General features: G+C 36.5%; 1 protein-coding gene and 1 long non-coding RNA gene across 2 annotated transcripts in view; both read left to right on the forward strand.

Annotated features, from left to right (window-relative positions):
* The window catches only part of dntt (deoxynucleotidyltransferase, terminal), a 141,496-nt gene that overhangs the window by 50,837 nt on the left and 65,532 nt on the right, over positions 1-25,127 (forward strand). Inside the window, exons 7-8 of the mRNA XM_065296264.1 lie at positions 610-742; positions 24,429-24,531. Of these exons, the coding sequence (XP_065152336.1) occupies positions 610-742; positions 24,429-24,531 (236 nt within the window). The remainder of the gene's footprint in view (positions 1-609; positions 743-24,428; positions 24,532-25,127) is intronic.
* On the forward strand, positions 19,281-22,682 carry LOC135786732 (uncharacterized). The gene is made up of 4 exons (XR_010546987.2): positions 19,281-19,614; positions 20,346-20,385; positions 20,512-20,659; positions 21,375-22,682. It is a non-coding gene; the product is annotated as an uncharacterized lncRNA (long non-coding RNA).

Raw genomic sequence — 25,127 nt, forward strand, 5'->3', positions numbered from 1 at the left:
CTTAAAACAGCGGGTAGCATTTTCAAATAGCAATAGAAACATAAAGAAGTGTGGAATGGTCTCACCGATAAACTTAAGAGGAGCAATTCCATTCATTATTTAAAAAAACAATTTAAAATATTAATTTTTGATAAATATATGAATACTTAAGAAAATTGTTTATGTATAATTGTTGTGCATAAATTAAAATAATGTAAGCAATGTATATGAATATCTGTATATATATATATATATATATATATATATATATATATATATATATATATATATATATATATATATATAAATATGTGTGTGTATGTATGTATATATGTATGTATGTATGTGTGTATGTACATATATGTTTATGCAGGTTTTGTTTATGTTTAACTTTGATGGGTAGATGTTGTTTTGTAAATAGGGTAGGCACAATAAGCCGCGGCTTCAGCCTACACCTGTTCGGTTACCATTTTTGTCTGTCTGTAATGACTTTTCTGTACATATATTTTGTTCTATGTTTAGTAACCGAATAAACAAACATTCATTCATTTAATATTGCAATAACAACACCTTTGTGTCACTCACAACACTGTAATATAATCACTGACTGTTGTTTGATTTCCTTTTGAGGATTTTTGTTCTATGAAGACATCAGCAGACCGGTGAGAAAAGCTGAGGCCAACGCTTTGAAGGTTCTGATAGAAGAAGCTGTCACCTGTGTCAATCCTTCAGCAAATGTCTACATTACAGGAGGCTTCCGCAGGTAAACACTCATCCATACACATCTGTGTTTTTGATGTTTCTAGTAGTTTAAGAGCAGTAGTTCTCTTTGCGCCCCCCCCCCAAAGAAAATGGATGACAAATTTGTTTTAAAAGAAGGAGTATTGTTATTGAGTCTTTGCGGAAGTTAACCGGAAGTTACTTTTGGTCTACGAAAGCCGTTTGTTTATGTTGTTACTGCTGAAACCGTGTAGACCATGTGTTTTATCTGTTGTGAGAGATGTGTACATTATGTGTGTACGATTGTGTATCAGGTTCTAGTGTAGTGTACATGTCCACAGCTGCATTAGTACACTTGAGGATTAATGTGACAGAATTCACTGTAGACACAATAATTCACTGCAGCAGATATGTGCTTCAATCTCTACATGTCAAATCCTTCATGAAATGGTCTTTTGTCAAACCTTTCATCTCTTATGGTCCAATGTGACTATGAGAATGTGACCACAGGACTCTTAATAACCTTCAGCAGTGAGAAAATATCAAACATTTATACAGAATCACACTGTTTGTCATGAATAACAAGTTAGTTTCTTACCAGAACTGCTGCGTTTCTTTCTTGTTCTGTCTGTGGTTATGTCAGGTTGATTTTCACAGTTACAGTTTCTGCTAATCTCATGTTAATCTTGTGTACCTATAGAGTAGTGTTGTATCCTTCATATCTATATCTAAGAAGTATTTAGTTTTGTCAAATTTATAAACGAAAGATCAGCTATACCGCTTTTTTTTGAAAACAACCAAGCTGCTGGAGATGTGCCTCGGGTGGAGCAAAGTCACGTGGATGCAAAATACAAAATACATCATCGCATTATCCCTGGATAACTTTTGATTAACTATACTTTCATGCTGTTTACATTATATGCTCTTACACACTGATTGTCAACAAAAGATTTAATGCAGTTTTACTTACCATCTGCGGGTCCGACATTGATGGGCCGGTGCTCTCACTCTGGTGCTTTCCACCTAGAGCACCTTTAATCTAAAACCAGCTCACCAGCTTATGCTGGTCTTAGCTGGATTTTTCAGTAGGGCATACAAGGACAAATGCCCACAAGTTGTTACGTAACAGATTCAGTAGTCGAATAAAAACTTTCTGAAACTTGCACAAACCCTAGCAAAGAGTATTCGGCACAGAAATACTTGGTCCAACAGTTTGTTTTTTAAACTTAATCTTTAACATTTTAAATAAGTCCGAAAGCATGAAATGGCAGTAGACCCACCCTTTATGTGAATTATTTCCAGGTGATTTGTCTGGTAGGACAGCATTATATCTGTTTTCATATCGTTTGGTCCTTCAGGACTCAGAGACTCACATTTACTCACCACCAATAAGGAGAATTTTGAAAAAATAAAATAAAAAAGTGACTTGACTGAATTTAAGATCACACATACTGTTAGCTTATTAGTGTGATTAGCGTGAGAGCGCAATTCCAAAAAAGCACAGATGGGAGTGGTAATATATGCGGGTTATTTACTAAAAAGGAGGCAAAAAATTGTTCTTCAATGCCTATGGTAGTGTTGTAGTTCTCAAGACCGGTCTCAGTCTCAAGACCGGTCTCAAGACCACTTTTTAAAGGTCTCGTCTCGGTCTCAGAATTTTATTTCAAGACCGGTCAAGACCACAACTGATGGCACACTGCAAAAAATTATTTTCAAGAAAAAAATTCTTAGTATTTTTGTCCTGTTTTCAGTAAAAATATCTAAAAATTCTTAAATTTTCTTGATGAACAAAACAACCTAAGAAAATAAGTCTAGTTTTAAGAGCAAAAATATCAAAATTTAAGTGATATTGTACATAAAACAAGCTAAAAATTTGCCAAAGGGGTAAGCTAATTTTTCTTGAATTTTTCTTGATTTAGTGTTTAAGAAAAATGTTCAAGATTTTTTCACTTACCCCATTGACAGATTTTTTTGCTTTTTTATGCACAAAATCACTTAAATTTAATATTTTTGCTCTAAAAACTAGACTTATTTTCTTGGGTAGTGTTGTTCATCAAGAAAAAGCATCTTAATTTAAGAATTTTAGATATTATTACTGAAAACAAGACAAAAATACTAAGAACATTTTTTTACTCATTAATTTTATGCCGTTTATTCAGGTTTGGCATATGATGTTGTCATTGTTTAAGCATTGTTTAAGTTCCTCCCACTGACAATTTTTCTAATTTTATTACCAAAAACCCCTGCATTGTGTTAAGTGGATGGCAAGCCATGGAAAGACAGTTCAGATTAAATGGTTAAGTTGATTTCAGCTCTTTAGTGTTTGTTCACTTTTATTTGCTTATAGACAAAGATAAATTTCCACATATCTGCAATGCCTTTGATTATTTGATCAACTTCTCTGATGGCATACACACACGCACACATGCACGCACACATAAGACAAGAAGTGCCTTATCGTATGCATATTTCACATTTTATCATAAGTGTTTTAATGCAGTGACTTGCAAAGGTCTTGGTCTTGGCTCGACCCTTTAAAGTCTTGTCTCGGTCTCGGCCTGTCTTGGTCTTGGTCATGACTTGGTCACTGTTTAGGTGTTCTTGACTACAACACTAGCCTATGGTAATATGAAGTACCTTTATTTTTAAAAGTGTATGCATGGATTCACCTTAACACATCACGCTTGTCACAATCAGATTGATTTCTCTTTCTTTCTTCTGTGTGAGGAGTAATGTTCTGTCATGTTGATTGTGTTGAGTTATTTTTGAAACAAACTGGTAGAATTATCATCACGGCGTGCCTGAAATGATATTGTTTTGTCACGTCTGCATAATGACATCTGTTAAAAGATGTTTTGAGTTGATATTTTTGGAAAGATGTATACGTCTGTGAATGAATCAGATCAGTATCAGAGTTCTGTTATGTTTTGACACTGAGGTGAGTGAGTTAACACAAACCCAAGGCTTTAATTTGTCAGAAGTGTTTTATCTCAGACATGCAACTTTTTTAAAACTGATTTTCTTGATATATTTGTTCAGGATGTGTTGTTCTCTTTGTGAAGTTCTCGTTGGATGAGAGATATTATTAGCTCTTGTGTCGCAACTCCTACACAACAGATGACAACAGCTGTCATGTAAATGAAAGTCTCTTTTCTTTTCTAACCTGAACATCAGACGACTGTAATGGGGAAGTGTGATAGAGTTCAGTACGGCATTAATGAAGATGTGTGTTCACAATCCACATGAACATATGGTACACACACATGTACCTCACTAGCTATACAGTCCTTATCATACAATAGATCCCAGTTTAGAGATATTTACATCCTTATTTGATCTCATTGTAGGGAAAAGAGCTAAACATTAGTGGTACCAATTCAATGCAACAAGCAAATCTTTTTTATTTTTTGGTGAACTATCACACACATTTATATGTGGTACACATATGTGGCACAGTATTCATCATAAGCAGATTTTTGACATTGATTTAGGTGTTATTGTGGCTTTATGTTCAGAGAGTAATGTGTCTCGCATGACATTTCTTCATATCTCTCACACTGGAATAGTGGGTCTGTGCATCGGTGTAAGAGGATTATAACAGACAAAAGACAACGTGTTTACCTCCAAACAACCTGCTAGATGTTAACAGCTCAAAATGCAAATCTGCAGCATTTAAAGTTCTGCTAGATGTAAGGTTTGGCTGTGATGGTTTTAGTAATTTGTGGATTTATCTGACGGTGTGGTGAGAGAGATTTATGAGGATGAACGTATAGACAGGAGCACAAGAACAGATGATTTTGTGAAGATCATCACAGCAGGCGTCTTAAGTGAAGAATTACACCTTTGAAGAGTGTGTGTTTAACCACAATGTTGTCGACTGAAACTGGTAAAGTTTTTATGCGGTTTGACTGTTTGGTTACAAGACAACGGCATTTTGAGGTCCTTTTATAGACGAGATGTATAATGCAGGTGTTTGATAACGACACCTTGTCATCTCTCAGTGTAAACTATACGGCATGTGCATGTGTTAATTCAGTAGTCATATGTGATATTGAATTTATTAACGATTCGACAAAATGTACAAATAAATTGTGTACATAATTTTTTTTTAAATGCAAAGGAAAAATATTTATGATTCTACATCGATGGCGTGTAATCTTAGACTTGTCAGGATCCTGTCAGAATCTTGTTTTGTTTTAATGTCTAGTTCATTTTGACAGGGTCCTGACATCCCCATATAGTTGTCTTGTGTCTGTGTGGAGAGTCACGTGACCTGTGTTGTGTATGCGTGCCTCATGCTCTCTTCTCTTCAGTCTTGATCCCACCCTCTTGTTTACTTGTTTACTCATGATTAGTTAATTCTCTTCAGCTGTCTGTTATTGTTCCCTAGTTTAGTTTTCCCTATTTAATGCCATTGTGTCTGATGTCTTGTGCTGGTTCATTGTGTATCGTAAGATACCGTCGCGTGTGAACCTCCTGTCTGTTGTGTTTATATTTTTGAGTTCTTGTCTTATATGCAACTGTGCATGCACACCACCACCAGCTTTGTTGCTCTGTGTGGCCCCTTCCCTTTCAGTGAGGTCGTTAGGGGGTGTTTCTATATCTGTTTGTCATAAACAGTAAGTACCATAGATATGTATAAAGGCTAGATGTCTCGTCCGCGCTGCTGGCCAATTGAGTGGAACGTCCGCATTTTGGCGGCCATCTTACCACAGGGCGCTCGCTCACTCGTAGCATTGAGTTTTAATGATGCAGGTACTTTTAAATGACCATAACTTGCTTAATTTTTTACCGATTTTCAAAACGGTTTGGTTTGTTATAAACGTCAAAGATGTAACTATGACACTGCATACCTATACTAAAAATAAATAAAAAAATCATGAAACATGTCAAAGCATCCAGAATTATAGCCAGGTTAATAACGTTTGTAAAAAACCAAACCGTTTGAAAATCGGTAGAAAATTGAGCAAGTTATGGTCATTTAAAAGTACCTGCACCATTAAACTCAATGCTACGAGTGAGCGAGCGCCCTGTGGTAAGATGGCCGCCAGGTGATGCCGTTAGGGACTCGGCGGTAAGACATCTAGCCTTTATACATATCTATGGTAAGTACAGTCCACTCCAGTAACTGACGAGAGATGAATGACGTAATGACGCTTCGCTCTCATTAGTAGCTGCTCCCGAAGTCGCTCAACATTTGCATAAAGCTAAACTTTTCTCAAATTTGTCATGTCGCTGGACACGTCCACTTCCTGTCTCCGCACATTCACTCATGTTGCCGAAAATCACCAAGCTTTCATCGAAATGAATGAAATCATGTTGCTCTGCTACTCCTTGTTGACTTTGTTGTTGTGTGTCGATGAACTCCACTGCTTTATGCTGCATTCAAACTAGCAGCGAGGAGCAACGCAATCTTATTTATTTCAATGGAAGCTTAGCGACTCCTGGTGACACGAGTGACAGTGACCATTGGCGACATGATGAGGTGTGTCCAGTCACTTGACAAAGTTGAGAAAAGATACATTTTATGCAAATGATGAGCGACTTTCGAAAGCAACTACCAATGAGAGTAGTGAAGTTCATGGCATCCGTCTCTCGTTAGTCTCATCTCTCGGATTGGACGGTACTCTTTTGTTTCTGACAACCAGATTTAAAGGCGGAGTCCACGATGTTTGAAAAACGCTTTGGAAAAGGAGACGGGCCGACTACCAAAACACACTTATAGCCAATCAGCAGTAAGGAGCGTGTCTACTAACCGTCATCGTTGCCTGGGTTGCGTATGTGTGGGGCGGGTCTATCAACAGAAGGTCCAGATTCTATTGGGGTAGGGACATGTTTGTTTAGGTGATTTCAAATATCAACATTGGCTTTCAAACATCGTGGACTCCGCCTTTAAGCTGAAGGTATACTCTGGCCTTCCACATATGTGCGCCATCCGCATGACGTCATTTTCGGTCCGCGTACGACAGCGCATGCGCGTTAAAATGTTGAGACAGGACACTACACTACAAACAATTACACAAAGGCAATAGACAGCGTTTGCGCACACACCATCGTCTTTTCTTCTTTTATTTTCACTTCTTCCAAGAACAGCAAGCTTTATTGTCACTAGGATATTTGATTTCTGTTCTTTGTTTTCTTGTTGTTTGTTCTAAACTTTGTTTGCAATGGTGGATCCGCTATTTTTCTTCATCTATCTTAATTTTTTTAATGTACTGTAAATGTTGCGAATCAGTGCTGCCCTGACGGCCTGGTAGAGTAATAATTTGAATAAGAAAGAATTTTTATTGCGTATATGTCGAACGCAGCCATCCGCGTGTAGCTGCGATAAGTATACTTGGAAAGCAACGCGCACGAGCCATACACCGACGTGGAAAAATCTATACCCGTCCCTTTAGAATGACCTCATTAAAGAGAAAGGCAAAACACAGCATCAAAGTTGCTTATTATGTGAATGTAGGATTACTCTCATTGGTTGTTGCTTGCGAAAGTTGCTTTTCATTTGTATAAAGTTGAACTGTCCTCAAATTTGTCACACAGCTGGACATGTTTCTAATCTGTAAGCTTCCATTGAAATGAATGAGAATGCGTCGCTCGACCGTTTCTAGTTGCTTGTGTGTGTGTGCAGCTTAAAGGGCGATTTATAGTCGTGCGTAGGTTCTACACCGTAGCTACGGCGTAGGCTATCCGTAGCCTGTGCGTAGCTCTGCGTAGCCTGACGCGCACCTCACAAAATTTTTAACAGCGCGTCAGATCTACGCGGATCGCAAGTGCTGTGATTGGTCCACCAGAACCCCTCCCGTCAGGTAAAAAAAACTGCGTCATAGGTATTTCCATTTGTGACGGTGAAAACAAAGATTAGCCAAGTTGAGGAGTGATTTAACTCAAACTGCATCAAAAGTTGCTGTTTATTTACTTCAATCATTGCTGGTCTTCTCAAATTATACACAACAAGTTGCTGTTTCTTCTTCGTTTGTGGGTTAACTTGCTTAGCTTCTTCTTCTGTGACGACTTCTGCTGCTACTGTGGTTACAAGCGTGATTACTGCCTACCAGCGGTCTGCGGGTGTGTTTGCACGTCGACACGGACGGCGACGCAAAAGTATAAATGAAAACCGACGCGGAACCTACGCCGTTGCGGCCACGCTGTAGGACCTACGCACGACTATAAATCGCCCTTAAGTCTGCGATAGGGTTGCTTACAAAATAGGAACCACTTTTCCAGTGAAACATTTCACAAAAAGACATTTGTAAGGTTTGAAATGATAAAATTATGGATGTTGTGTTAAAAAAAGCATTGTGACATTTTTCTGATTGTCAAAAGTTCCAGATGCTCACTGTAAAGGCCATTAATCAAGTCTTTGTATTATCGCGGTTGTATGTTTCATTCAGATGAGTTGCGCCTGAGATTAATGAGACTGATGTCATCATTTGTCATCTCTAAGTGACTGCGGCTGATTGGCTGAATGTACAAATGACCACTGAGCCTTTGAATGTTCTGATAACAGAAGCCACTTTACTGTAATATTTTGGAAGGTTTGTCCAAAATGATCCTCCAGAATGAATGTTTAAATAAGGGCTCTCTTCTGTTTGAGCAAAAGTGAATTTATACTGACAGTTTATCTTTCCTCAGCTGCTATCAGAATGAAGTCGGGCGAATATTGCCAGCTCAGCGAAACGCAGATGAGGAGATTCTCAATACGGTCGTTTCACTCTCGGCTAAAGAAAGATGTGCTTAGTCTGGCAGAGCGTTTCAGCATAGCTCATTAGAAATGAAAAGAAAAGCTGAAAGCTTGAGTTTGAGTTTGAGACACTCTGATGAATTAAGCAGGAAAATATCATCTTACAGTTTATTTCTAACAGTGAGGTGTTTAAGAAAGCTTTCACACACATCACATGTGAATCTGCTGTTTGAGGATCATTCATGTATGTAGCATCACCAATGATGTATAGATGAGTGTAAAGTGTAAAGGGGACATTTCACAAGACTTTTTTAAGATGTAAAATAAATCTTTGGTGTTCCCAGAGTACATATGTGAAGTTTTAGCTCAAAATATCATATAGATAATTTATTATAGCATGTTAAAATTGCCACTTTGTAGGTATGAGCAAAAATGTGGCGTTTTAATGAGCTGATCTCTGCACTAAATGCAGTGCTGTGGTTGAATAGTGCAGATTAAGAACTCGTATTATCTCCTTCTGACATCACAAGGGAAGCCAAATTTCAATTACCTATTTTTTCACATGCTTGCAGAGAATGGTTTACCAAAACTAAGTTACTGGGTTGATCTTTTTCACATTTTCTAGGTTGATAGAAGCACTGGGGACCAAATTATAGCACTTAAACATGGAAAAAGTCAGATTTTCATGATATGTCCCCTTTAATACTTTTATTGTTATATGTAATACTTTGTGTAACAATAGTAATGCTTGTCTTAGCAAACAGCACTAATACTAATAGGTTTCTGTTTAAGAAAAATCACTCTTATCTGTTTATGGGGCGGTTTCCAGGACAGGGCTTATCTTAGTCCCAGACTAAAATGCATGAGCATCATTAATTTTAAACATCTTGCACTGACATATCTTAACATATCCATGCCATTGTTTTTGTCTGAAGTTGTACACCAGTATTGTTTTTGTAATGTCTACTACCTAATGTCCTAAAATAACTAAGGCCTAGTCCTGGATTCATCTATACCCTGTACGAGAAACTGCTCCTAAATGTTTGGCCAAGTTCCATAATGTGACTCTGCTACAGATGCTGTATGTACATGTCTGTTTTTTAATCTTGTTTATTTTAGTCAGGCATCTCTAAAAGTAAAGCAAGTCAGATGGGTTTAAATGTGGTATTACAGCTTTAAGCTCTTTAAGAGATGTATGGGGCTTTAAAAGCCGGGCTTTACAGTCTGATGTCAAAAAATGAGATGTCTGGTAAGTTATAAATAGTTTTAAGCTTTACTTTATACTTGTGCATATGATTGAACTTCAGTAAGTTTGTTTTGTATATGTACTGCTGTTTGAAATGCTAGTTTTATATAATTCACTGGAATGAAAATTAATTCATTGTCCATGGTAAGATACTGTAGCTGTTTTAGGCTGCATATACACTTCAAATCTTAATGCACAGATCCGATCTTTTGACCATATCCGATTTTTTGTCCTGCCAGATTACAGATACTTTAGATACGCCTCATATCCGATGTCTGTGTTTACATTAAATTCCTGCCAAGACAGAATGCTAGCTTAACTGGGTATAGTGTTAGCATCATTACTTATTTAAAGTAAAGGCCATTACCTTCGGCATCATCATCATCCACATCATCAAAATCCAACTTTTCAAGAATATATTTTATATGGGATGTAAACAGTTTGTAAACGGATAAGGAGATTAAACAGGTTGTGTCTGTGGTCGTAGATCAGTGGTGTGTTGATCTCCACGGCAGCCGGAACTGGGTCTGTTTGTCTCAATGTCCTCGGGTTCGAGGACGAAACAGGGAGAGAGAAACAAAATCCTATTAGCGTAGGGGCCGTTTGCATGTAATGCAAGTGTCACACAGTGTTGTGATTTAATATCTGCTCGGTTCCAGACAGGCTAGCTATTGCGGCATTAGTATATTACCCAGACAAGTTATGTGAATGCTTTGTTCCGTACTGGCTTACTATTGCGAGATAATTCAATTCAGTTTACAAATACAACACTGAACTTGCCATGCGGCAGTTTAGAGGTAACTTCCGCTTTCCCACCAAGTTAACTGGTATGTTGGTACTGATGTGTTAATGATATCTTACTGGTAAAAAAGCAATACATCACCTATTTCATTGCTAAAAACAACGTTATTTTGTGTATTTGGTATAATACAATGTGTTTGCGTGGTTTATGGTTAAAAATACATTATTTTCCACATACTGTTCATTTTTGTAGCTCCAGATTTCCCTCTCTTCCTGAAACAGACTGATTTGGTACAAAACCAATCGATTTAAAAAGCGCTGTCTCCCTGATTTGTCAGCTAATCTGTACATTGTGATTGGCCTGAATACCTTCTGACGTCAGCCAGAAACGTGACGCTCCATACCATGTTTGAAAGATTCGGTCTTCACCAATCCCAGGAAGTAAACTGTTCCTTACAATCCGTGTGTTTGTTGTAGTCCAAAAAAAAAGAGATTTAGGTTGGAGACAATAACTCGCCTCATCGTTTACTTTGGGGTTTGTTCCTTTTGCATATCGTTAACATGTACTAATACACACCAAAGGAAATGTAAAAATGTGAATCAGACAACAGGTTCTCTTTAATGAGTGATCTGTTCTTTTAAACACATGAGAGCGTGCACACACATGTACATACAGTATCATTACAAGAACTTTTAATGACCTTCTTAATTGTTTTATAGTATGCTAATGATATTTTCTATTCCCTAACCCTCACAGCAATCTTTGCCCCCCGTATGTATATGCTGTACTGTATGTGCTGTATGTGTATATCTCGATATGTATATACATAAAGATCGCACCACAGTATGCTTTTAGGATAGTAATGAGTGCTAATGCGGCAATCCCACATGCACACTAGCAGTGAACTTTAGCACATTAGCAAGCCTTGTTGAGTTCTAAATGAACATTGTCACATTGCTCACCCACTCAATAAGCTTTTCTCCAATGACCCCGGGACGCCGTGTACTCTCTCACTTCTCTCTCTGTTGCTATGAGCTGTAGGACGACTCACGCTGCCTGCGAGTCATGTCGGAATGATCGGATTTAAGAGATGAATGCTCACGGATGCCGTCACCCTGGTGTAATTACCGGTGGGAATCTGGATTTTCTTGTAGCTCAGAGGCTAGAGGTGTGTCTGTCACAGCAGACGCTCACCGAGGCTTGATCATAAAACATTGTTATTGTTGACAATTAGGATTTTTGTACTGCTGATAAAGTAATAAAGCTTTGTTGATATAGGGTTTATTGAGCTCGTGGTTTATGAGGCAACAGACGTTTCCCATGATCTTCTGTGATGGGAAGACACAGCCACATCCATTTATAAGACAAATGCTCTTGTTAGGTTTTATTTAAAGTTACATTGTATTTAGGGTTTGAAATGCACTTTTTCACTACATTTTTAAGTTACTGGCCATTCAGAACTTTTACTAGCCAAAAAAAGGAAAAAAAAGATTAACTATGTCACCATGTCATCTTTATGCCTGTTTCAAACATACATACGTGTGCTGTGTGTATGCAGCTTTCACACAGCATGTGTATGCGGTCCTTTGCAATTGGATGTGGTGGGTTTGTTTCTGCACCTATTAAGTCTATTTTGCTGTACTGCATGCAAACTGCACATGTTTAGTCTTCAAAATGAACATAGATTGACGTGAAAATGCACAGTTTTGCAACTTGTGAAACTTTGTCGCTAGATTTTGCGACTTTTTAGACCCCTTTAGCAACTTATTTTCAAAAAAGCGACTAGCGACATATCTAACGACTTTTTCTGCCATTGTTGGAGACTTTTGGAGACTTTGAGATCTCTCTGCATCCATAACTGACGAGTTAATGAGCTTTGATGTCTACCTACAAAACAACCTATCCCATCATTTATCAGCGTATATCCTCATATGTTTTGAAACTGGATTGTTTGGACATATAAACATGAACATACACACATTTTGTTTTATGAGACCAGAAGCAGATAAAAGAACGAGGAAAATTTTTTAGGCATGTATAAAAATTTAATTTGTGACAGTCCATAGAGAAAGAGAAACGTGAAACAGCCAATATAGTAAGAATGCAAATATGACGTGATGATGTCACTGTTATGCTAATGATGAATGACATAATCTAGCGACATTTAGCGACTTTAGCTTTAGCTACTTTCCATTGAAAATAGTTGGCAACATGCAAATGCAAAATGTAGCAGTTTCACCATAAATCCAAATCCATTCAACAGACACTTTGTTTGTTTAATGCTTTGACTAGTTGCTAAACTGAACTCTGAAACAAACAAATACCTCATTAAAAATAACACGTTTTGGTTCCCTAAAGACGCCGGAAGACGGCGATCATGGATTACCACTTTTTGATGGGAGGTTTGGCAGCCGATATGTAGTTAAGATACAGATAATGCATACATTATATAGTACACATTTTACACATTAACGTTAGCTAAGTGTAGTTTTTAATACGCTTTAGCAATGATTTGAACTAAGATAATCTACTCGTTGTTTATTTAATTTTACCGGAAGTTCAGTAGATTATTTTCATGAAAGCCGTTTGTTTATGTTGTTACTGCTGAAACCGTCTATACATAAAGTATGCTATACATTTTTACCACACTCTAAAAAATTATGTGTTAATTTTTTACACATAGTTTGTGTCATGCCATTTAACATATTTTGTGTTAAAATAAATGAAAGGGACAACACAAGTTGTGTTAAAAATAATTTAATGTGTTGTCCTTAAACTAACACAGAATGTGTTGTTTTTGTCACATCTTTTTTTAGAGTGCAGTATAGTTATTTTAATCCTGGCATTTCGCAGAAAAGTCAACCTTTAACAGTATTTCAAATTAACTATTGTTTAATTATACTAACATGGTCTTTTAGTTTTGTATTTGTATGAAAACATCAGTTACCACGAATTTACTATGGTCTTACCACAATAACCATAACCTTGGCATTTGTAGTAAAACTAGGGTAATACAAATCGTTATCTATCTGCCAAAAAACATTTTAACATGAATAAATTTCACATGTTTAATTTTCTTAAGGGAGTAACTAATTTTATCTGTTTGAAAGGGGGAAAGCGCACCTGTCAATCAGCGCTATTACATAACAGAACGATGCCAGTGACGAACGTTAGGAACCACAACTTAGTATCGCCATTACTATTTAAGAGCCTAGCGCGCCGTTGTTTTTTGCATTGCATAGTGACTAGGGTGTTCAAGTAAGCCAGAGATAATGCTGGTTAAAGGACAAGTTCGGTATTTTAGACTTAAAGCTCTGTTTTCAGATTGTTTATGGTGAAATAGAATGGTTTTGACTGAAATTTCGACATTTGCGGCTGCCCTGAGAATTTTCGCGTGTTTGTGTTTCATCTCACACCTCTACAATGGGTTTAATGGTGCACTGGAACAATCCTTCCTAAAATGCATTAAACTTTCGTTTACAAAGACGTGAAACTCACCGAGTGGTCAGGGGTGTTCACTGGTATGCTCACACAAAAATCGCTGCAAAAGATGCTTTCCAACAGCTGTTTTAGCATTCGTTGTTAACTTGTGGACCTATTTTTCCAAACGTTTCCAGTGCACCATTAAACCCATTGTAGAGGTGTGAGGTGAAACACAATCATGGGAAAATTCTCAGGGCAGCCGCAAATGTCAAAATTTCAGTCAAAACCGTTCTATTTCAGGGTGATTCTCTGAATTGGGTGCCTTTTGGGTCATACTTTTTTTAAAATATATACCTTAAATAGTTATATTTTTGATCATTTCATGTGATAGTGGATTAGTCAAACCTTTAAGAAAATACATTTTCCCACCTCAGGCATGAAATTCTAATCAATATTGAGTGTTTTTTTCCACTTGGACTTGGACCCTGTTTAAATATGATTTAAAAAGATTTTCAAGTAAATTCTTGTAGAAGCTTTTCAATGAGATGTCCCTTGTTTGATATCATTTATTGCATGTAGAATTTTTTTTTTAATGCTCACCATTTGAATACCAAATCAGGTCATGAAAACTGTATCTAACATTGGTCTTCATATCTTATCACAAAATATGCGTTAACATTAGAATTTAATCAGGCTTTCATATTTTTTCAGACTGTCCTGTAAATTCTGCACACAGCAAAACAAACTTTGACCTAATTTGTCGTTTTATCACCAAAATATTAATAAAAACTATCAAATAACAGGGTTGAACTCAGCATAACGGGGTTGAAAATGATAACAGGGTTGAAGTGATGATCATCATTTAATATAGCATGGATTTCTTACCTGTAAAATTAATGATATCACATTCAATAAAATTGTATTTTATTAAAGTTGGCAAAAACAAACAAACATTTTAATAAGTATTTAACATTGTATCAAAAGCATTAAGGATTAATTGATCAAAAACATCAATCGATCTTTCAATTTGGTTTTATTGAACATAAAATACCATAATCGATTATTTCTAACAGGTCACATAACAATATAACAAGTCTACAATTGAGTACTCTACTAAAAAGTGTCAAATTTTCAACCCCGTCACAACGATTCAACCCTGTTCTAATAAAAATGTGACGGGGTTGAATGTGACGAGGTTGACGTTTTTGCCTAACAGTAGCTGTAACTCCGTACTTAACTAAGACAGTAGCATCACATGGCATTTAGGAAATCATACAAGTTTAATGTTTTGCAAAACTATTATTTAATTTTTCTTAAACCGTTGTTTACTATCATTTAGTAATACAACAGAGTTGAAATGTTGAGCCTGACAATCTTAATCTGACAGTGAAAAACATGAAATAAATGTAAGAAAAGATTCTGACACTTGCCTTTCTTTGCAGCATGTTCTTCAAGAGACTTGTGTGATATCACTTTCTGGGTGTGATGCCACAGGGATTGATCCGTTATTTTTATAGGGGGGTAAATAGTATGGCGTGACGGGGTTGAAAACAAACTGGAGGACGTGTATAAATATTGCAATTTCATATATAATTAATGCATTTTTATATACATATGTATATTTTAGTTAAAGTAAACCCACGTATGATTAAATTAGCAGTAACTATTTTGCATTAATTGCAGTCTTTATTTGTTTGATATTCAATGAAAATGTAATGATGGTTAGTGGGGACATGCAAGTATGCTTGTTGTCTACTACTTCGGCAACCCATATCTATAAATTAAAGGTAGGGTAACAGATTTGATCCTGAAACATTTTTAGTTATGCTGGTTAAAAGTCTCCTCACGTTCTGATAGCAATCACTGTGTTAAGTTGTTTAAATGTATTTGTAAAAATTTATGTCATCTGTGAAAGGCGTAGGACCAAAAAATGTTCAACAAATCATAGATTTCGGTCCGAACGGACGTTTCCTTTTATGTCCCTCATACATAAGCGTAATTTGAATTCCCACCGCGCAGCGAGTCCACGCAGACACCATACGTCATCGGCGCGTTCACGTGCGCTCTGTCTGTAAACAGCGAGAACACCAAACTTTTCTGCTGAATTGACAACCTACACAGGAGCAACAAAACTAAATGCATCTTTTATAACAACAACAGCAAAAACTGCCTGGATGAGCAAGAGCAAAAACCCAAATTAACATCTGTAACTTTACTGCTTTACCGGGAGATGCAAACAGCTGCAGGAGGCAAAGGGTCTGAAAGGGTCGTTGCATTGTTTATTTTGGTAAGGTAGGTACGCGATATGTTTGTATTGAGATGGATTCAGATATTCTACTTTGATGAAACGTTGTGTTGCTTATGAAATTTGTGTTCGTTTTCCGGATTAGCATAACGATATAGTTACTACGTCTACACAATCGAACGTGTGCTAAAACTAATTCTGATGTAAACCAGTTGTTTATGTTGGTTATTTTGGAAGTGTTATTCACTTTGTATTGCAAAGTTTTCTCACTGGTGAATGAGACATGAGATGTGACCGTCTGATCTGTGCGTGTTCATGTGTTTGGAAAGAGGCGTGACTTTGGATGGCGATTTGACTTGAGGGTGGGATCGGGATTTCATTGCTAGGCGGCTACCGTTAGCATTTTTCAAAATGTGTTACCCTACCTTTAAAATAAAATAAAAGCATTTTTTGTTGCATTATAATGCAAAGGCACCTGGTTCTATTAATTGATTGCGTTAAAATGCATTTTGTGATTTCCTTTAATTAAAAATCTTTGAAGTAAGTTTGGGGGACTTAAAGGGCACCCAATTCAGAGAATCACCCTTCACCATAAACAATCTGAAAACAGGGCTTTAAGTCTAAAATACCGAACTTGTCCTTTAAATATATCATAAGAACGTATTAACCGAGGGGCAACCTTTTGATTTCTCTGATGAAGCCAATACCGAAGTGTTTTAAACTGCAATTCATCGACGGGCCGCTATAGAGGCTGGCTCCAACAGTGAGGCAATTCCCGTAGACCGCCATGTTTAAATCTTTATATTAAATTAATATAAATTTTTATTAAGCCTTAAAGTTCTGCATAATTAAGAGTGTGGCAACTTGAGTGACGGTTGAACAGAAACTGCTGTTTTTAGAGTCGGGCTAGGTGGGTGTGGTTTCAGCAACCAGCCACCTCAACTTCACCCACGTCCCGTCTCTTTACCCATTTTCGGATATCTGCCAGTGATGCGCGGCCAAGGCAACGGCTACTATTGGCTTCAAAAACTATTTTAAGAAACCTATGGGCGACATGTTACTTTGCTACAATATAATATAAAAATATTTGTACAAATATAAGCATTTTTATATACAAAATATAATTATTATCTGTTAGTGCTCATTTGGTTTGATGTATTCAGAGACTAAAAGGATTTGTGAATATATCATTTAGATTTGATTTGTAAATTACATCTCCCATTTTCTTGGATGTTTTAAACACATTTAAAACGATTGTGCAGGTTTTCCCAAATCTTATATAAATTGTAAGTGTGAATGTTAATGATATCGTTATGTTTTAACATCTCTAATACTGATGAAAAGCCATGATAAAGCCAGAAAAATACTAATTTAGCCAGTTTATGAGAAAACAGGGCTGTGTGACCAAAGTTCATTTCCCATCCTTCTCTCTGGCACCAATTACACGCTCAATGCTCATCTTCTGCTCTTAATTTAGTTACACAAGCACTAAAATCCTAGTAGTCTCAAAGTGAAAAGAGACAAAGAAAAAAAGCTATTTAGTCAGGAATCAATTTTATTCTGATGGAAATCAGTTTAACTCACATCACATCCAAATTACTTCTCCCGAGCTCGTAAGTAGAAACTTCCCAAGAGGAATATAAGGCGGCATCAGGTAAGATCAAACGTAGCGTCTGGCTCTGTAAGATCCCAGATTTGTTTGTTCCTCCTTATCTTTCCCTGGGATGTCTCGGCTTTGCGTCTGTTCCTTTTACAGATCTCCATCAAAGCAGGTGCATGGTGGCTGAAATAACACGGCGTACGGTCCAACACACAGGCGGGTTTAAAGAAGATTTATCTGCGTTCTCTGAGGCCCGACTTGTGAAAGTCTAGATCAAAAACCAATGACAAACTGCCTGTGTGATCCTGTAAAACGTTTGGGTTCTCCCTCAGCTCTGTTTCTTATATTCTCTCCTTAAGACTGTGCCAGTTCTTGGGCTGTGAATGAACACGTACACTCAGTTAACAGGCCTTAAGAGTCTGATCATAAATGACTGGAGTCTGTCATTCTGTCAGATGTGAAGGACGGGCAGTGTGACCAAAGAATAAAAGTTTTAATCTTTTGCATTACAGTATGAGGATATAAAATGTCAATTAATCTGATATCATTGATTTCAGTTTCTGTATGATGGCTTACTGATGTTTAATTTAATAAACATTAATTTGTAAATCGCTTTCGCAGTTTTCACTATTGCAGAGCAGTTTAAAAAGGACACATTAAACACAACAATTCAGAAAATACAACTTTTTTAAATAATTGTATAGTCCAGAGCTGGCGTCGTCTATAAGTTGTGTTTGCTTGGCTGGTTGTTTTGAGAGCCTCTTGTCCGTGCCTACGCTTGTGTTTTCTATTTAGCAGGGGAATTCACATTTGTACACTTCTCTGGCAATAAATTTATTCGTGTTTTTCAAGTGTGTTTTTCAGAGTTTAGTGTTTCGAGCTGCAGCTGCTATGAATGTGCCACCTGATCCATTTATCTCTTCAGGAAGTAAATGTGTCATATGTAATATACCTTAAAGTATTTCTCTACATATACTGAGGCTGCTGTGTATTTATGAGATTGAGAGTCTGAGGTCCTGGCCTGATGTATAGAGTAAATGATTTTGTCTGCCTGTGTTGGGTTTAAACATTCCCAGCAAGCAGTTTTGCGTATAAAGGACGTCTAATAGCCGCCCAAACACAGCCCAGACATCTAAGGCAAAAATTGAGCTGTCAGTGAAAATTTAATAGACAACGAACCATAGCCCAAAACTAAATGAAATAAATGAAACCAAACAGCTTGTAATAATAACTGTTGAATTTGCTTACACATTGGAATATCATCACATCTCTCAAGATAATTTGGCAAAAATGTAACCAAATTTTGTGGGTATAGTATAAAGTCTTAAAATAATCATTTTTGTTAATTATATTCATGTTATGTATTTTAAATATTTTTATTTATTTTATCTTTCTATTTTTCTTTACTTTATGTCTTTGTTTTGTCATGAGTTGTGTTCAAAATTGCCTAACTATTTACTTTGACGAAAAGCTATGAAATAGCCTATAATAATTGTTTTTTTTGAAAATATGCTCATTTTCCAGCTCCCCTAAAGTTAAACATTTGATTTTTACTGTTTTGAAATCCATTCAGCCGCTCTCCGGGTCTGGGGGTACCACTTTTAGCATACACTGAAAAAAATGGAATTGGTGGGTCTTTGAATTTAAATAAAATAAACATGTATATGCAACACAAAATATTTATATTCCTTGTGTAAACATAATTTAATTGATTAGGATGAAAATGTTTTGTTTGAATGTAAAATGAACACATTATTCTCACATTGATTAAAATTGATTGAATTGAATACTTAAAGCAATAAAATTGAGTTTGCACACAAAATGCCACCTCCTGAGCAGAAGGTGGCAGTAACGCTCAATAAAAAGGACGTCAATCGCCATAAAAGAAGAATAAACATCGTTTGTTTTGGGCGCCAAAATGAAGACTCAGCAGCAGTCAGTCAGAAGAACTCTCTCAGACGGACACCACGTTATTAAAGTAAGTTCTATTATTTATTTATGTTCACTTTATACGTGATACATCTTTACTAGATAGACAGTTTTTTTTACAATATGTAGCCATTGCAATGACTTGTAGTAAAAATGAGTTTGGAGGATGTTGGTGGAGTAAGTTAACGTTACAGTCAGTCAGTAAGTGTAAGGCTCATAAAGAAAAACAGCGTTTTAAAAATGTCAGCTGTATAACGTTATTTCACGTTTGGTAGTTTTATCCGAGTTGAAAACTGACAGATTTGAGTTGACTTTTGAGGCACTTTTTACTCAGTTGTTCTATGGAAACGGTTCAGGACAAATAAAACGCTAACCAAACGTTATTCTGGTAACGTTATCCATGTAAGTAATTTACCAGATGATATCAATTGACTACATTAATAATGACATTGCGTATGAAACAAACTGTCTGCTTAATCAGATGAACAGACCCGCGTCAGTTATTCGTGACTTCACTACGCCACGAGCAACACTTGATTCTATTAGAAAAAGCTTTTTTTAAATGCCTCGCGTGACGTCTGGTATATTAACTGAAAAAATTGCTTTGACGTGCCTCAAAGCTGACGTTTTCAGAAGAGCACCTTGTTTTAAGAATTCATTTTGTCCAACATTGCGTCCTATGACAGATATAATACTTATTTCATTATTGCTCTGTGTATGTGTGACCTTAATCATTTGAGGTTGTGTGTTGATTTCACCTCTGAATATTTCCTCTTATAGGTCCATCATCCTTGCATGCGCTACACACTCAAAAGCATTGGTAAGTAATTCCTATCACTGTTTTACTGCTGTTAGGAGCTAAATCTTATTTTTGTAACTAATATACATGTATTATTCTTTGACGCGCAGTACTCAAATATACAATGGTTGGTTAATTTGTTTTCAGATAAATGCTGAATTTAAAAGAATCACTACTGTCTTATGTTCCTGCGTGTCACCTGGACCTCCAATCCAAAAACCTGACGAAACTCTTCTATAAGAAAGGAGGACAGCTAGCAAACAGACTTCAAACAATGAATGATCAAATGACAGAAGTAAGTAATATAGATTCATAGACATAAAAATGTGTAAACATTGTTGGAAGTACAGAAAATGTAGTATGTTTTAGTTACATCTTTTGGCACACGGGTCATTAAAACACCTGGGAAGATTTAAAGGGGTAGTTAAAAATAAAAATTCTCATCACTTACTCCCTATCATGTTGTTACAAACCTTTATAAATGTCTTTGTTCTGATGAACACTAAGGAAGATATTTTGAGGAATGTTTGTTCCCAAACCAATCATAAGCCCCATTCACTTCCATAGTGGGGAAATATAATACTATGGAAGTGAATGGGGCTCATGAACAGTTTGGATGCAAACATTTCTCAAAATAAATATCTTCCTTCGTGTTCATCAGAACAAAGAAATTTATACAGGTTTATAACAACATGACAGTGAGAAAATGAGATTATTCACTTTTGCTGTGATTGTCAGGTATGGTAGCACACACTCGAAATGTGGCCTCTTTATTTAACTCATTCCAGTCTAGTAAACGCGCACACACACACCTGGAGCAGTGGACAGTGCAGCTGCCTTGGTTTGTAACCCATATATTTGTAACCAATTGTAATATGCTGTGGCAATGCAAATGGGTCTGTATACTTACATTTATATTTGTTTGCATTGTACTAATTTCCAATGACACTTTTATTGTAACAGTAACTTTTTTTTCTGTTTCTTTAACTACATTTGTCTGTTTTGTACAGGGCATGAATGAAGTCAGCATCAGTGTGGTCATTTGAAGACACCACTGTTGGGATTTGTGCTCTCAAACAACATGCTTCTTGTGATGAAGAAGAGGATCTTTGTATAGTCCTGGAAGGCATGAAGGTGTTGCAACATCGTGCCATGTTGTTTGAGCTGATGTATGCCTTAAACCTGAGCTATCCTGATCTCTGCTTTATTTTTGAAGAAATCCAAAAGATTTTAATGAAACTGCATTGAGCGTAACTTTAACGAACAGTTTCTTTCAGTGAAAGGATCAGAAAGACTGTGCTGCTCATTTATGTTCTTTTTATTTATCTGTTTTAAGTGTTTTTTCTTATTAAAACATTAACCGTTTGCTGCTCAGAGTTGATTTTGGAAATGGTTGTCGTATTTTGTTTTTGTTGAATCTTTGATTATCAGTTTATACAAATGCTGTAGCTCTGACTTTCTGAAGGATTGATATTTTCCAGTTTGTAAATCCATTTAAAAAATAATAGTACTTACTGTTTTGCATGTCTCTTTGGAATGCAGTGTTTGTGCTTTAGCTCTTCTAAATCTACTGTGATAGTAACTATTTTAAACATTTGGGTCAGTTTTACAGATGGGGCTTTTTCTAGTCCCAGACTTTTGCAATGCCTTAATTTGAAAACATATTGCACTGACATATCTTGACATATATCAGTGCCATTGTTTTGTCTCAAGATGTACTCCAGTGTTGTTTTTGTAAGGTAGGTTTGTTTGTAAACTTTTTTTGTAAAAAATATCCTAATATAACTAGGGCCTAGTCATGGATTAATCTACAACCTGTCTGGGAAATTGCCCCTTTGTATGTACTGCATGTGCTGATTGTTGTAATAGTTATTGACTGTTGTTGAATTAATGTGTAGTGATTTAAATGAATTGATGATCTGAAAGCAGTGGTTTGCCTCAATATCACTAAACTTTAGTTTAAAACTCTTTGCTTTTTATGCCAATGCAAATGTATTTTGTATTTAAAAAAGAAATAAATAACATTTGGATAATTATGGATGATTATTCTGGTTCCAGAAACATAATGAAATTGCTTTAGAGTTACATAATCCCATAATATAAGCATTAAAAAAGCATGTTGGAATTACAGATGAAAATCTAGTCCCCTTACATAATAAAATTACTTAAACATTACAAAATAAATGTGTTATAGTAAAGAGAAATAGCACTTTGAGTCAACATATTTATATTAGACTACTTGAAACAATTAAAATGTTTTGGTCTGACACATAAAAATTAAATGAGGAAAATTATGTTGGTTTAACACAATCGGATTATGTGGGACCGATGTACACATTAAAATTATGTAAATTGAAAGGATTTTTTTTTTCAGTGTAGCCTAGCATAATCAATTGAATCTGATTAGACCATTAGCATGGTGCCTAAAAATTACCAAAAAATTTTGATAGTTTTCCTATTTAAAACTTGACTCTTCTGTAGTTACATCGTGTACTAAGATATTATAATCTGATATTACGCAGAATCCGAAAATAGTCCCCTATATCTCTCAGTAGCAGGGGACTATTTTCGGGCACTACCTAATATCATTGTGCCTCCTGCAGCCATGTTATGGCAACAAAGTCCTTGATAATTACGCCAGAATGAGAGTATAGATTATCTGCCTAGAAAATCTCAACTTTAAATTTTTCGTCGGTCTTTCGTCAGCATATTTTCAAAAAGTGGAGTGTCCATTTAATTTAAAAACATCTTGTCCTGAATAATCTTATTAACATATATCGGTGACATTGTTTTGTATCGAGATGCACACCTGTAGTGTTTTTTGTAAGGTATGTTTGTAAAAACCTAATATAAATAATGCTTGGATATATAAATAATGCTAATAAATTAGTCCTGGAATAGCCTAAACCCTGTCCGGGAAACTGCCCCTTTAAAGGGATAGTTCAACCAAAAATGAAAAATATGTTATTAATGACTCACCCTTATGTCATTCCAAACCCGTAAGACCTCCGTTCATCTTCGGAACACAGTTTAAGATGTTGACAGTTTCTGACCCTCCATTGAAAACCTATGTACGGTATACTGTCCATGTCCAGAAAGGTAATAAAAACCTCATTAAAGTAGTCCATGTGACATCAGTGGGTCAGTTAAAATGTGTTGAAGCGTCGAAAATACATTTTGGTCCGAAAATTACGACTTTATTCAGCATTGTCTTCTCTTACGGGTCTGTAAACCGTACATAGATTTTCAATGGAGGGTCAACAGCTCTCGGACTAAATCTAAAACATCTTAAACTAAACTTGCCTTGCCTAAACTGTGTTCTGAAGATGAACGGAGGTCTTACGGGTTTGGAATGACATGAGGGTGAATCATTAATGACATTATTTTCATTTTTGGGTGAACTATCCCTTTAAGTACATCTGTTGTTGAGGATTTATTTATACTTCAATTTTAGATTTCTACACATTTCAAAGTCATTCTTCTCAAATCAATAAACAGTTGGTTTCATTCGATTTGGTTCAGTTCAGTTAAATTGATTCATTCACTTGATTCAGTTAATTAAAATGAGCTTGTGAAAACTTACCTCACTACAGGACTCAAGGTGTATTAAATGGTCTGTTTGTCTTTTTACAAATTCGTCTTTTTTTGGAGTAAGAGTTGTTTTAAAACTATCCTTATTATTCTCTAATAATACACCCTTGCTCCCAGAATGCACCTGCCTGTTGGTGTCTGTAGTATGAAGTGTCAAAGTTTCTCAGAGTGACTCATTTTCATAATCCCTCGACACAGCCGTGAAAGTCATAAAACCAGGCCTGACAGCTCCTGACGGCAGCGTGAACGCTGTCGAGTTTAATGACCCGGGGCAAATAGCTTATTTAAGTAATAAGAAAAGGCAAAAGTATTAAATGAACTGTGTGGCTCCATGCTATTACTCATAGAGTCATTGTAAATCTCATAGGATTTACTGGATTCTCACAGTGAGACAGTCAGATAGCAGTAAACATCCACTCATTTTATATGTATGTCCTTACTGTACATCTGTCTGTGTGTGTTTAAATCTATAGGGGAAAGGATTTCGGTCATGATGTTGACTTTATCATCAGAACACCTGAGCCAGGTCAAGAGGACGGACTCCTAGAGGCGGTCATTGACAGATTTAGAGGCCAAGTATGTAAAATATCATGTTTTTTATTTCACATCAGAAGACATAGGGTATACTGTATTAATCTAATGGAGTCATTTGGACCAAGGGTTCCCAAACTTTTGATTTTGTGAACCACTTATGAGTGATTCACATTTCGGATCTAAAAACAACCAGAAAATGCAACCGTGCTGCTTCCCCTCTTTCTTTCTAACACGCTTTCAGACCAGCTGCGATAGAGGCGTCAAGTGTGAGTGATTTCAATGTTAAGTCAATTTAAAGACGCGTTGACACGGTTCTGGAGGTCTGGGGGCGCGAATGAGGCGTTTAGCGAGGCGCGTCTGCCGCGCAATCAGGAACTTGCTCTAGTAGTGACGTGATTTCAGGAAGCGAGCGGGGTCGCTCGAATTTCCACGTGAATGTCTCGATGACTAGAATTTCACTGCGGCTTTCACACACGAATGAAACGAGTAAACTCAAAATGTTCTAGACGCGGTAAACTAGATGCGGTAGATTTTTTTGAAAATTTGACGCCTCAAGCGCGGCTGGTGTGAACCCACGGTTATACTACGTACACACCAAATGCGGGGCATCGCGTTACTTGCTTTAGATTACTCACGGG

The sequence above is a fragment of the Paramisgurnus dabryanus genome, chromosome 20, assembly GCF_030506205.2.
Source record: "Paramisgurnus dabryanus chromosome 20, PD_genome_1.1, whole genome shotgun sequence".
Classification (NCBI taxonomy): domain Eukaryota; kingdom Metazoa; phylum Chordata; class Actinopteri; order Cypriniformes; family Cobitidae; genus Paramisgurnus; species Paramisgurnus dabryanus.